This window comes from Alternaria ethzedia (genome assembly GCF_023757985.1).
Source record: "Alternaria ethzedia strain BMP 0044 chromosome Unknown scaffold_16, whole genome shotgun sequence".
Lineage (NCBI taxonomy): Eukaryota > Fungi > Ascomycota > Dothideomycetes > Pleosporales > Pleosporaceae > Alternaria > Alternaria ethzedia.
In genome coordinates, this window is record NW_026056209.1 from 98,720 (window position 1) to 112,792 (window position 14,073).

General features: G+C 52.2%; 5 protein-coding genes across 5 annotated transcripts; 2 read left to right on the forward strand and 3 right to left on the reverse strand.

Annotated features, from left to right (window-relative positions):
* Window positions 1-42: 42 nt before the first annotated feature.
* On the forward strand, window positions 43-1,887 carry J4E87_006557 (uncharacterized protein; the record flags this gene model as incomplete). Its single annotated transcript, XM_049378162.1, has 5 exons — window positions 43-130; window positions 180-305; window positions 353-999; window positions 1,052-1,069; window positions 1,126-1,887. 5 exons carry the CDS (start codon window positions 43-45, stop codon window positions 1,885-1,887), a joined length of 1,641 nt encoding a protein of 546 aa, XP_049231966.1.
* A 2,571-nt stretch (window positions 1,888-4,458) lies between these two features.
* J4E87_006558 (uncharacterized protein) lies at window positions 4,459-5,767 on the reverse strand (the record flags this gene model as incomplete). Its single annotated transcript, XM_049378163.1, has 5 exons — window positions 4,459-4,652; window positions 4,700-5,459; window positions 5,511-5,523; window positions 5,573-5,678; window positions 5,725-5,767. 5 exons carry the CDS (start codon window positions 5,765-5,767, stop codon window positions 4,459-4,461), a joined length of 1,116 nt encoding a protein of 371 aa, XP_049231967.1.
* A 300-nt stretch (window positions 5,768-6,067) lies between these two features.
* On the reverse strand, window positions 6,068-6,830 carry J4E87_006559 (uncharacterized protein; the record flags this gene model as incomplete). The annotated part of the gene is made up of 3 exons (XM_049378164.1): window positions 6,068-6,124; window positions 6,172-6,657; window positions 6,708-6,830. 3 exons carry the CDS (start codon window positions 6,828-6,830, stop codon window positions 6,068-6,070), a joined length of 666 nt encoding a protein of 221 aa, XP_049231968.1.
* A 1,188-nt stretch (window positions 6,831-8,018) lies between these two features.
* Window positions 8,019-9,222, forward strand: J4E87_006560 (uncharacterized protein; the record flags this gene model as incomplete). Its single annotated transcript, XM_049378165.1, has 4 exons — window positions 8,019-8,258; window positions 8,312-8,655; window positions 8,719-8,937; window positions 8,991-9,222. 4 exons carry the CDS (start codon window positions 8,019-8,021, stop codon window positions 9,220-9,222), a joined length of 1,035 nt encoding a protein of 344 aa, XP_049231969.1.
* Window positions 9,223-9,497: 275 nt separating this feature from the next.
* On the reverse strand, window positions 9,498-11,421 carry J4E87_006561 (uncharacterized protein; the record flags this gene model as incomplete). Its single annotated transcript, XM_049378166.1, has 6 exons — window positions 9,498-10,491; window positions 10,551-10,668; window positions 10,720-10,866; window positions 10,916-11,171; window positions 11,224-11,387; window positions 11,418-11,421. The coding sequence occupies 6 exons, from the start codon at window positions 11,419-11,421 to the stop codon at window positions 9,498-9,500; spliced, it is 1,683 nt and encodes a 560-aa protein (XP_049231970.1).
* Window positions 11,422-14,073: the final 2,652 nt, after the last annotated feature.

The following is a 14,073-nucleotide window of genomic DNA, read 5'->3' on the forward strand; positions in this document are numbered from 1 at the left end:
GTTTGGCACGACACGCATTGATCGTTGGTATTACTAAACAAGATGGGCAAGTTCTATGGCCTCAAGGGCACTAAGCTCAACATTGCTATTGCTGTGATAGCAGGCACAGATTTCGCGCTCTTTGGTTATGGTAAGCATTCATGCCATCACTGTTGGTATCAATTCTAACATTGGCTCAGATCAGGGTGTAATGGGCGGTTTGCTCACGCTGGGCTCTTTCATCAAATACTTCCCCGAAATCGACAGCAACAACCCACCCCCAGGAAGCTCGAAAAGCCATGCCGCGACTATCCAAGCCATCACAGGTAAGATCGCTCAGCATCTAAGCCCAACGTCGCTAATGTCCGTCTAGTCGGTGCCTACACACTGGGCTGCTTCTTCGGCGCCGTAGCAACCATCTGGCTCGGTAACATGCTCGGACGCAAGAAGACCATCTTCATCGGCAGTGCTATCATGATAGTCGGAGCCATCCTCCAAACAGCATCGTACGGACTCGCACAGCTCATCATCGGACGATGGATCACCGGTTTCGGCAACGGCATGAACACAAGTACAGTCCCAACATGGCAGTCCGAGACTTCGAAACCACATCGCAGAGGGCAGATGGTCATGATTGAAGGCTCAATGATTGTCTTCGGTGTCATGCTTAGCTACTGGCTCGATCTCGGCTTCTCCTTCCTCGAACCCAGCAGCATTGCCTGGCGTTTCCCCATCGCTTTCCAAATAATTCTGGCCCTGTTCATTCTCGTTATGATTCCTGGTCTTCCCGAAAGTCCGCGTTGGTTGGTACTGAAGGGTCGTGAGGAAGAGGCTCTTGAAGTGTTGGCTGCGTTGAGCGACCTTCCTATGGACGACAAGAAGGTCGAAGCCGAGTTCCAGGCTGTCAAGGATGTTACTGAGGAGATGTCGCGTGGTGGCTTCCGCGATTGCTTCAAGAGGAACAAGAACCGCAACTTCCACCGCACTGTGTTGGGCTATGTCAACCAGATGTTCCAACAGGTAAGTTTCGCTTTTCCAACAGGACAAGAAATAGTAACTAACAATACTCCAGATCTCTGGTATAAACCTGGTAACCTACTACTACTACTACTGCGTCTATTCCAGCCCGTTCTAACCTCACTATAGGTAACATACTACGCTGCAACCATCTTCGAAAACTCCATCGGTCTCTCGCCCTTCCTCAGTCGCCTTCTATCCGCCTGCAACGGTACCGAATACTGGATGGCTAGTTGGATCGCCATCTTCACAATCGAGAAGTTCGGACGCCGCTCTTTGATGATGTTCGGTGCGGCTGGCATGTCCATGTCCATGGCCGTGCTAGCAGGTGCAACCAGCAACATTGGCAACACAAGCCTGGGTCTCCTCGCCACCGTCTTCCTCTTCGTATTTAACTCCTTCTTCGCCATCGGCTGGCTAGGCATGACATGGCTGTATCCCGCAGAGATCACACCGCTATCTATCCGCGCGCCCGCCAACGCTATTTCCACCACAGCCAACTGGATCTTCAACTTCCTCGTTGTAATGATTACGCCCCCTGCCTTCGCAAACATTGGCTACCAGACCTACATTATCTTCGCCGTTATCAACGCTGCAATGGTACCCTCGGTATATTTCTTCTTTCCAGAGACTGCATACCGGTCTCTCGAGGAAATGGACGAGATATTTCACGCGGCAAGCGGTCCGTTTGATGTCGTTGGTATTGCGCATAACTTGCCGCATCGCTATGGCAAGAAGGGCGAGCTGCTTGTGGACTACGCGGATACGGAGCAGGCGCATGAGGCGGAGAGGAGGAGGAGCTCGGTTGTCGCTACGCAATCGAATGGAGGTGTGCTGGCAAAGGACAATGAGAAGGAGCTTAGGGAGCATGTTGATAATGCGGGGAAGTAGATGGTGGCTGATGGGTTGATGATGAATACATTGTATTCTTCGAATGTGACTGTTCTGTCCAGATGTGTGCAGTAGTCTTCTTCGACGTGACACTTATATTTACTACGTGAACAATCTCTTCTTTCTTGTGCTGGGTATGAGCATATTTGCGTCCTCCATTTCGTGTGCCCAATAGACGAATAGATGACGTTTGGTGTAAGCAGACATCTCTCGCAACATTTTCTCAACTTCTCATTCGATCCTGATCGTTGATCTAACTCTCATCTCTCCCATCATACCTCACTCTTCTCGGCTCCTTCTCCAGCCCATCCCACATTTCCTTACTGTAATACCCAAAGCAAACATCGCAGTTCCCACACTTGCCGCAGCCTTTGGGCTCCCTACGACCCGTATACACATTGAAGACCCAATCTGCTGGTCTCTCGCCCCACGGACCGCTCTTGAGGTCGTACTTATCAGGCGCCTCAGGAAATTCGATCTTATGGCGCGGCTTGGTGCGATTCGTAAGCGTATGAAGATCCCTGCCCCTCTTTCTCGCTACTTCAATCGCGCGACGGAACCAGACCTTACTCTTTTCGTTTGGTGAGGGTTCTCCTCCGCGTCCAGGACTAAAAGTAGTGATGGGCCCACTGCTTTTCTCCACGTTCTCCAGATACACAGCTTTCGTCCCTGCGATTCCGTGCCCTGGGACTCCGAACAGAGACAGTGTGTTATACTTGCGATTTCTCTCATTCGTGAGAGTATCTTTTCGTATAGGTCGTCCTCCGATCAGAGAAATGATGGCATCTTCGAAGCCTTGTTCCTCGTTCGGTTCCCATTTGATGTAAGATTCGCTGAGTGATCCCCATAGAATCAGGGCTTCATAATTCCATACACTCTCCAAGAAGCAGCGTTCCAGATACGCTCCGTCACTCTCCCAATCTTCTGCGCTGTCGTTTCTTTGGTAGAAGGCCTCGAGCTCAATGTCTTGGATGTCCATGCAGAGGTGCTTTAATTTCCTCATGTTGCTGAGTTCTTCTGGGCGGAAGGCTGCGCAGCGATAACCGTGAATGTTGTGGGGATTGTCATGATAGTCATAGAACATCAGACTTTCCAGGGTATTCCCTTGGTAGGTGCCGAGATTGCGAACGAGTTCGTCCGCGTCCTCGAGACAAGGAGCATCGCCGGCGCGGAAAGAGGCTGTGATGAGTCCTGATGGGGCGGCAGTAAGAGCAGTGAGGAATTCTTGCCCAAATTCCCCACAACTGTCCAGGAAGAGATGTTTGACAGGGGAGGTTCCAGCAGGTAGAAGATTCTTCCAGGGCGTCCTGTCTTGGAAATTACCCACGCAATCTCTAAAGTATATCTTTTCGAGGCTTGGGAGACGGAGGAACTGAACCAGAGACACTGTGTTGCAAGGCCAGGTATTGGGATGATAGGCCGAATCCATCCAAGTTCCGGTGGGCAGACCAACAGCGACTGAACGAAGATTTGTGAGGCCAGGTCCCCAAGAAGTTTTTTTGTTGTGAGAGTCGTTGATAAATGTCTGAAGCCAGTCGAGACATGACCTCGATACCGCCCCATCGCGCGCCGTCATGACGAACTTGACGTCTCGAAGCCTAGGACAATTTGCAACGAGGAGGGCCTTCAGGTAAATGTCATAGCCATCAATAATTTGTGTACGTGCTTCCTCAGCGCGTGCACCGGGAATAAGATCACTCTGTGCTTGATCTAATGGCTCCATATAGTCATCGATTTCGCCGGGTATGAACTCCCAGGTTGTTGGCGACCGTGAGCTCTGATCGATTGGAACGTCGAAGTCAAGCGTCTTCCATGCATCCCATCCTATGCGATCATACCAAACCTCCAGACTTCGAACGTGCCAGGCTGGGATTGGGTCACCATATCCGTAAGCGCTTCGGAGGAGTGTGGGAACAGTCGTTGGGTCAATATCAGACGAGACACAATACTTTGTATGAGCGTCGCGATGGCGTTTGAGAACGTCTGCAGAGCATGCGAACAAATGCTTGCAGGTATATGCGAAGTCGATCTGAGATGCGGGAGGTATGTAGTCGATGATATGATGAACGAGTTCAGTCGCAAGATTTGTAATGATGCACGAGCTGTCGGTATTGACTACAGAAACGTCGCTCAAGTCAGATGGGTGGGAAGGCAAAGAGGCGGTGAAGGTGAAATTGAAAAGGGCTCCTTTCCATTCATCCATGTTGTGTTTTGGGGAACTATGAAGCGGACGCCTGATTGAGAGGAGTAACCGACTTTATACTTATCGTGAGAAGCCAATTCAAAGCATGAGACTTTGTCTCGGCGTGGTGCAAGCGGTTTGGTGTTTTAGGCATCCTTCTGCTGCCTTCGGCTAATAAAGTGCTAGTTTTGCCGACGCTTCCATCTCCAATTGTAGCCGTATACGAGTAGCACAACCAATTATACGCATTTCTGGAGACAGTCGAGAGTTGTGGTCACTCTAGCTTGCACGTCGACGTGTCAACGTGTAGCGCACGCCACCACAAGATCATATGTCTGGTACGATGGATGGTGGTGATGAGGTATGCGGTGTTGCGTGAGCAAAGGTATCTAGTTTGTGCCTCGTGAGGATGACATGAGCGCGAAGGTAGCTATGCGCTGTAGGAGCTGATAAAGTACTGCTGTGATGTCAGTCTGGTGAGCGAGGGTGTGAAGAGTGCAACGTACTGTCAGGACCGACTCGTCGTCGCCATTATCGTTGGGTAGGTAGACGTAGAGGATGAGTGCATGCTCATGACAGAAGCCTTGAGAATGTTAGCATGTTGGCAGATTTGAAGTTGGTACGACTTACAAGCGATAACTCGTCCCCCCAGCCTACCCACACTCATGACCTTACCCCAGTCACGCCCATCGATCCTCACGGTAGCCCAGCCTTCTTCACTACGCCCGTCCGCCGTGCCCAGCTGCTTCATACGCGTGCTTGGGTGTTCAGCTACGCCATCCTCTCCACCAGCGACGTGGCCAGGATCGAGTTCTGGATTGCTAAGATCGGTCCAGATGGAGGATATGTTCATAGCGTCGGATCGGATCCTCATCCTGAGGCAGCCGTGCATGTTGGCGGCAACCTCAAGGCGTGTCCTTGATGCCGTCGTCGCGGTGCTTGCCTTGGTGTCTGCCAGTGCGAGCTTGGTGAACCTGTCGCTGATGCTCTTCAGCTGCATCAGAGGAGGCAGTATGATGTGTACGTCTGGCTCTCTACAGACGGGCTCATGCAGATGCGCTACAGTGTCTGGCGCAAGCACCCGCACGGGTATCTCCTGCGTGACAATGGTCTCGCGGTTTCCTCCACCAAATTCATTGTCAAAGGCAGCGTCGAAGCCATCGTCATTGTTGGCTGTGGCCGCAGGGAAGGCGCTATACGTATTCGAGGAGGTCGTGGTGACGATGGTGAGGGCAAGCATGGGCAGGTTGTCCTTCTTGGTGAGGCGTATCTGGGCTGAGGTGGCATTGAGGGCTGACTTGAGGGCACGGTTCAACGAAGTGAGCGGAACTTCGAGGTTGATGACGTTGTTCGCTGCTGACTGCACGCTGATGGTCTCAAAGATGGAGTCCTGCGCGGCGCATTAACATCCTGCCAGCGAAAGATGAGACAGAAGGCTTACAATAGAGAGGACACTGCATGCAGTTAGAACGAGAGACACCAAGGTACGAGGCGTCTACTCACGCCCATACTTGAGTGCCCTGCTCTGGTATGATGGTGAAGCATACTTGCTCCTCGCTGAGCTTCACCCACGCGAGCGGGCCGAGCGAATTGAGCGACGCCGTAAGCTCTACAAGGGGTTAGTCGCAGATTGAAGTGTCGGCTTATGCACCTACTCGTAAAGGTATTAATGTTCTGTATCGACGCCTTGAAGCGCATCTTGCCGGTGTTGTCGCACGATTGCAGGTGGGAAGTCGCGACGCGTCGAGAAATGTGGAGGGGAGGCCAAGCGAACGTCATCGCCTGCGCGTTGCTCACCACATCATCACCAGTGGACTTCACCAACTCTCCCGGTCATCGTCGCGCATTCAATCTGTCTTATTGCACGCGTTTTTCATATATAAGATTTCGACGAAACAGCGAAATAGCCCAAGCTTATCTATTCTCGATTAACTACGCGGAGGCAGCGACTTCCCAAATCGTGTTCCGAACATGAGCAACACTATCGCAACCTTCTTTCTACGCCTGTCTCTGCACAGAAATACCAGTGTTCGATACTGTTGTCTTCGAGTACATCTAACCAGATATTAGTACGGTCGGGTGGTACGCCATGTACAACTAACCTGTCCACTGGTTCCTTGTATCTCATATCGACCTGCGCCGGAGAGCGGGACATTCGCGCCGCTCTTAGTAGTTGCCGAAACTGCAGTAAACGATACTGTTCCAAAATTTGGTGTAGCTACAAGCTGGCCTGGGATCACCTGGTATGCCTGCACGAACCAGTTTGCCGCCAGCGCAGTCAGAGAGGACGGATCCACGCCATTCGGAGCTGCGAGTGTTTGTGTTGTCCTCTTGTTCTGCGTCTTGTTCTCAATCGTCACAGTACCCCCTGCAGTAGCCACGCTGACTGTCACGGTGATAGAATTACCGTTGGCAACAGGAACCGTCGAAGTGGTATCTGTCACCGGACCGGGGAAGTATGCAGAGAAGCTTCTGAGCGTACTGTTGTACACGATGCCACCACCGAGTACGTTCTCCTGTTCAAGTGTGTCCCCAATGCCGACCCAGATCGAGAGTCGGTTGCTACCCGATAAGTTCGGTACTGTGAACTGTATATGCAGTTAGTACTCATATCACATGCAGCACGAGAGTCACTCACAGTGCCTGTTACGCTGGCAAACGAGTCGCCTTGAGGCGCTTTGAGTACTGCACCCCCACGATTCAAGTCGAAGGCGGCAGATGCAGCTGACACCCAGCACGCGAGAATAGTACTGGTCCTCATGGTTGACTTCGATGTAACCAGTAAAGAGAAGAAATGCCGTGCGACAGGACGTCCAATGAGAAGAGATGCAAAAGCTTCCGGGTTTGAAGAGCGGAAGTGGTTGACGTTCCAGAAGGATATTCGAGATTCTGGAGTCTATACCTGACAGCACCACATGGACTATATTGCTTCCATGGGATCGTACCCGGTTGATAAGGGCTCGTTCCTTGCGATCAGATCCCACTCTCTTCAACAGCCTATTCTCTCGGCTCACTGCACGCTTCAACAATCCGATCAGCACGTGACTACAACCCTTTGGCCTCCGTCGCTATCCAGCTGGGCACATTATGATCGGCCAATGACAAACGCGAAATTCTTTTGTACCATGTCAGCGTATCCGTACGAATGGCACGCGTTAATGAGGAACGGGGGTTGGACAATATAAACAAATGGTAAGGATTGGTACCCCACAACTTGGCGCGACGGCAAAGTAGAATAGATTGAGGCTCACGCAACCTTGTCCCAACGTCCGCGAATATCATCCTATCCGAGAAGTGGATCAACCACTCACAGTTTTTTGGTAACCGGAGTTCTCGCTGTACAGGTGGGGCGTTGTACGTTCCGCCGCTCACATGCATGCAACTGCCGACGGCATGACAAGACTTCCAAATACTTGTGGAATATCGAAGAGTAGCATCATTGGACTCACTCGGGCTCGAGGAATGCCTTTGCCAATCACAACGGTGCTGTCGCCAACCGAAGACGTCCAGCTCAGCATCATCATGAGATCGTGCTAATTGGCCAAGCCGACGATGGAGTATCTGCAACTCGATCAGCAGCACTTTGGATGCCATGAGCGCCCGAAACGATAGGTCATGTTAATTTAAGTGGATGAGGAGCGTTCGACAATGTAATCCAGGAGCGTTGATGTGGAGGCTACTCACTCATGCGACGACATCGTGCATCCAAATTCATCTTTCGAGTCCCAAAGCGCATTAGCTTTCATCCAGCGTAAGATGCTGCCCATCGCTATCTTACCGAGACCGAGTTTTGCCTTTGCGACACGGCGTACCCGCTCGGCATTACCACCCTTGACCCCAGCGGTGTTGCGCGCATATTTCACACTGTTGTATAAATCACTGAGCATGAAGCATACCTCTTACCGCCTGCATCTTCTCCTTTCAAGCAGGACATCACCAGCTTTGTAAAATGAAGGTTTTCAGTGCTACTGCCCTTGCACTTGCTGCACCCACAACGGCGCTTCTACGCTTCCCATGCGCTCAGCTGGTCATCGACAGGCTAGACCCTCTGGTCACACCAGGCCAGGCTCCCTCGCCGCATTTGCATCAAATTCTTGGAGGTAACTCCTTCAATGTCACCATGGAGCCAGAGAAGGACATGCCGGGAGAGTCAACATGCACTTCGTGCCAGTTCAGCGAGGACTTCTCCGTATGTTGAACCAACCACCTGTCAACTGAACGACATTGCTAATGGTTCTGCAGAACTACTGGACAGCCGTTCTATACTTCAAAGCCAGAAACGGTACATACAAACGCGTTCCCCAGATCCCCAACTCAGGCTTCAACGGCGTAAACGGAGGCATGACAGTGTATTACATGCAAGACGGCCTCTACAACTTCCAGCAGACCTCCAAAGTTCAGGCTTTCCAACCCGGCTTCCGCATGTTCATCGGCGACGTCAACGCGCGCACCAAAGACGAAGCAGAACGCTTCCGCCAGCTAACATTCACTTGCTTGGACACTATCAACACGCGTGACCCGCAGACTCTCGACTTCCCCACCCAGCCGTGTAAGACGGGCATCATGACTGCTGTTCGCTTTCCCACGTACGTCTTCCTGTTCTATCTCCTTTCACTAATGCAGCATGCCAGTCCACTAACAAGCCTTAGCTGCTGGGATGGTGTCAATCTGGACTCTCCAGACCATATGGCACACATGTCCTACCCAGAATACGGGTCTTTCGAATCCGGCGGCCCCTGCCCCGCGAGCCACCCCGTGCGCATGGGCCAGCTCTTCTACGAAGTCATCTGGGACACGAGCAAGTTCAACAACAAGGCTGATTGGCCGGAAGATGGCAGTCAACCATTCGTCTGGAGTTTCGGCGATGGGTAAGTCAAGGACTCTTATACTAGCTGGTGTGATGGCTAATGGTTTTTGACAGCACGGGCTACGCGAATCATGGCGATTACCTCTTCGGCTGGCAAGGCGACGCACTTCAACGCGCTCTTGACTCGCCTTGCTACCAGAACTGTCCCACGCTCAAGACGCAGGACGCCGCTGCGATGAACAAGTGCACTGTTCCGCGTGTTGTCAAGGAGGAGATTGATGCGTGGGTGAGTGAGCTACCTGGTGGTCACCAAGCGCAGTTTGTCAAGAAGCGATGGGCTGAGTAGAAGTGCACTCATTCATAGTATGAACTCAAGATTGACTCGGGTTGAGATAAAGAAATTATGACTATGGACTCTGGTAGCTACTGAGTAGGTAATGCTAAGTGAGATGCATCTTTGCATCTCATCTTGCTAGTAATACATGAGATGTTCTGAAAAGAATCTTTCTAATGATGGTATATGACTCCGGCCGAAATATGGCACTGCGGTTTGCGACGAAATGTTGTGTGCAAGGAAAGACCGCTGTTAAAAAAAAGGAAATATGAGCTGTTGTAGCCTGTTTATCCGCGCGCGAGCCACTCGCGGGAGCGTATGCGCGGTAGGGGTTTGTGGAGACTGCACTTAGCTGTCCCACGTATGCGGATCACGGTGATCTCGCTCGAGTCTGCTTCGCTTTGTAGCGCAGATTCACCTGCATCGCCGTTCCTGACACGTGGTGCTGGACATGTGCATAGGACTCCCGCACTGTCAACGGCGTCCTCGTCGTCTTCCAGGTATATTGTGGGCGCGACGGAACTCCCTCCGTCTTCACTCTTCTCTTCAAAGAGACCGATCTCTTTATCCCAGATTTCGTGGCTACTTTGCCTCTTCAACCCTAAGCTCTTCACAATCTCTTCGAGCTCTGCCGCGCTGATCCTAGCTCTACCGCTCATCGCTTTTTCGAAATCGGCATCGGAGTCTTTGGGTGGGGAGTATGTGAAGTCGCTGAGTTGTGACCAGTCGCTCACTCTACGCGTGCTGACGGTAGATACAGAGAAGCGCGAAGATGGTCCTGGTTTTGTGACCCTACGAGGGCTGGATCGGGTTGAGGGTGCTTCGATGTCGAAGTCAAGGTTAGACTCGTCGTCATGAAAGCGTGTTAGGCTGTTGTTATTATGGCCGTGAGAGGGGAAGTATGCTGTGTCCGGGCGGTAGATGACTGTTTGGCCAGAATAGCGGGAGTTATAGGAGTTGTAGGAGTCATCCATCTCCGGTTCGTAAGACTCGGAGTAGCTGGGAACGAGATCGTCGACATCGCCGTGAATGAGGTGAACAGTGCTGCCGGCGACGGGGCCAGAGATGGCAGCCACACGCGGGGCTTTGCGAGGTGTATCGAGGGGATCGCGGATCGCTCTACCAAGAGGCACCAAAGTACTGAGGTTGACGGCTATCATGGCAGCTAGGAATTCGATCATGCCCCAGGTAGTGAAATTCAAGTCGAAGTTGTTGCGATGGCCAACGTGACCCCAAGAGGTGTAGACCGTTCGGGTTCTGATAATGGCCACAGCGCATACACTGCAAATGTGTTAGCGGTCAATACTCTAGCGGCACCTTTGTGAACTATGAGAACATACAAGAGACCCAATAATAGAACTGCGAGGATGTGTAGCTTGGCTCCAAGATTGGAAGGAGTGCCGACGGCGATGGGTAAAACAAAGACGACCATTAGCACGTTTGACGCTGTATTGATCGCTAGACGAACGGGTCAGATCTGTTTGTTGTAGCCAAGAGTGTTGTACTTACAGTAATTCGCCATGGCCCATATCTCGGACTCGCTTTGCGACATACATAATGCCGCATTATCGCGCGAGAGATCCCAAGCCGCCACGAGCGGTACACACTGAGCAAGAAGCGATGTGAACCATTCAATTGTGTGCCAGAACACGAGTACTAGGTCAGTCAGCTTTTGCTCCTGAAAGCTAGGTTGGTTTAGACCTACGGATGAGGCAGATGAGAAGGAAAGTGCGTCCCATTTGTAGATACGACTGGCGTCTAGCACTCGTAAGAGGTAAGAGAGTGAAAGCAGCCGACAGCTTCACGAGACCAAGCCCAAAGATGATGAAAGAGTTCAACGCCCACATCCACGGGCCCATTTGGACGGTCTTGCTGGCGGGTAAGACATAGTCGTCTTGCTGCTGTCCCAGACCGAGCTCTACGACTCCAGTGAATGTGATGAAGATTCCTATTGTGCATAACTATTCTGCGTCAGCAAACATGAACCATTTCGTTGAACTGCACTGAACTTACAGCGGCCAGAACCATTAGTCCATCATCGATGCCGAAGGAGCGAAGGAGCTTTCCACGGGTGAAGGCTCTGAGCGAGTAAACCAACAGCGCGGTCAAGACCAGCGTAACGACAATGGCAAGATGAAGGGGCCCCTTGTCGTGGACTAGCCAGGGCAGCGGAGTTTCTGTTGTTGGGACTGCGCTGGCATCGACACCCATTGCGTGAGCTGACGGTAGCAGTGTCCTGTTTGCTCCGTGTATTCATGCAGAGTTGTCGACCAGGCGAAGGTGAGGTGATTGAAACGATTGAATGTCTGATGAGAAGTACACGGGTGAAACGACTGTATGGCAGGAAGAAAGGACTGTGGTCGAGAGGAATAGAGGGGCACGGGATGTTTAGAGGAGAGCGTCTTGTACGACGAATTGGACATGGCGTTTCAGCCCGGGGTACCACCGCAGACACAGGCGCGTGGTTCACGGCTCCTCGCCGACGTCGCTATAGAGATAGCAAAGCTGCGCATGCACAGTGGGGAGCCAATCGAGTTGTCATAGTCTGCAAGGTACGCGAGCGGGGTGTTTTGTTTTCCCGTTGCGCCTTTGGATTAGTCCTCCACTGCAGGGCTTTTAGTGCTTTCCATGGTACAGCCCGGTCGCTCTAGTAATGCTATCAGGCGCCTGGGGACGGGATTATCAGGTACCGCTTCGGAAGGCTCCAGGACACGACTGCTTTTCTCAAGGTTGACCCTCTTTGCCAGGGGCCAGTTCAGGGCTCTGGAGGGTCTTCCTCAGGGTCAATACGGTGGGCGTCCCCTTCCGCATACCAGAGTACGCTACTAAGTTCCACCAAGTACAGCAGATAACATATGAGTCCTCTGAAGACGAGATCTCGTTCCGATGGGAGATTGCATCATCGTGAGAGTAGATGCGCCTCTGTCTCCACACCATGCAGCCCGAAACAGCAGTAGTGAAGATTGTGGCTTGGAATCGAAGCAGTAGCAATGCAGTATTGCAGTACAGCCCCAAAAGAACAAACAGAAAAAACGAACTTCGAAGTCTAATGCCCTCCAAGGATGTATTTGTGAGATGGGTTCGTGTGGATGGGTGGAGAATGGCGCATTCTCTCCTGCATGCGACTGGTGGATCGTCGCGTTGCTTTTGCTCGTGATCTTCAGATTGACGAACGGGTATTGCGAATTCCAGCGCCACAACGATATGCGAGATGCAGGAGACCTTGCAAGCACGAGGTACCCTCGATGGAAGGTCTGAGACGGGCTGGACTGCGGAGGTCGCACTGAGCCACGCGAGGAGGCGCATTACAACACCGATGCCTTCAACGGGATAGACTCGTGGCTCACTGGCTACCTAGGCATCGGCGGTGCATCTCACTTCAGATTTGGTGGACATGATGAAACGCGAGCCTAGAAAAAGCATTGATGCGTTGGTGTGCGATGGGTTCATAGAGTTGAGGGGGGATTGGAGGTGGTTAGAATGGTAGCGAAGGTGTCGCTCCAGTGGCATCGAGGATGGTGGCTTGCGCTTTGTCTGTTAGGAGCTGGCGGCGGGGAAGGAAATCTCCACGAGCCGGCCTTGGCACGCTAACTCGACCCAACAACTGGCGCAGACAAGTTACGCCCTGAAGCTATCCATCATTCCTATACTGGCGCATGCGCACAGCACAGCGTCTGCCGCAACCCGACCCAAATGTCTCCTCCCGGTCCCGCAGACCATCAACACACAGTCCCGTCAACCCCTCCGAGGGGCCTCGAGCGCTGCGACTAGTTACAGACGAGGATCGCTGAGCCTTTCGAGAGACGCATCAAACTCCCATCTACCGCACAGGCGCTCGATCTTCGCCCTACACCCAAAAAGCCCTTGAGGGGGTTCTATTTTGATACGAAAAGGCCTCGATGGTGTGACTGTGGAGAAACATGCTGGTTGCACGAATCCCGGAGGTCAGTCGCTGCATGTACAGAGCCGGAGCGATGCGCACGTTGTCTGGTCAGAACCATATAGACCGGTTGTTTGTATGAGCTTCGGTGAAGCATTTGACGGGTTAATGCTAATGTTGTTCTTCGCACTTGTCCATTGTTCCTTAGTCTACTGAACATCAGTCTTTCATCTCAGTACCCTGCGACGACTATTGCGATTGCGACTACCGTTGCCACCTGTCCAGCTATCCCCCAAGACCTGCGCGCACCGGTGCTCTCCAGGAGATCCCATGGCTCTTCTTCTTCGGGCTCTCGGCTACCCCCAGCCACATGGTCGGGTGTGACGCATACGACATGTGTCTCTGTCGTGCCGTCAGCAAGGTAAGCCGCGAACACAGATGGTACAGGCCGCTTGACGGAAACGTCATACGATTCGAAGCTACCGGCGTCACGGTCCCGTTGATCGTAATCAATTGAATAAGTATCCATGAGCCTTGTGTGGTATCGCTCAGGAACACGTTCTCCTGGTGGCGGTCTATCATCACATGTCTCGTTCGAGAAGCCGAGAACTGGGGCTGCGTTGTTTCATTAGCAATCAGCGCTATCAGAAGGAAAGATGCAAACACTCACTCTTCACAATCAACGGGGCCAGTATTTCGCTGGGACAAGCATCTCTAATCCGATCGTTGTCGATGTCCTCACATTCCATGTCGTCCATGGAGACCCCGGAAGTCACAGGTGGAAAAGAGATTTCGCGCAATACGTCCATGCACTCAGCACTCAGCACACCTTCGCAACCGTTCTCGCCTGTTCCCGTCGCTGAAGCATTGATGGCTTTGAATCGATGGAAGCAACCCATAGTTACGCTTGTCACCTCTGGATGGCTGATATAAGCAGTAGTCGAGCTGTAACTGAACCCTCGGCGGTCATTCACGGCGAGCGA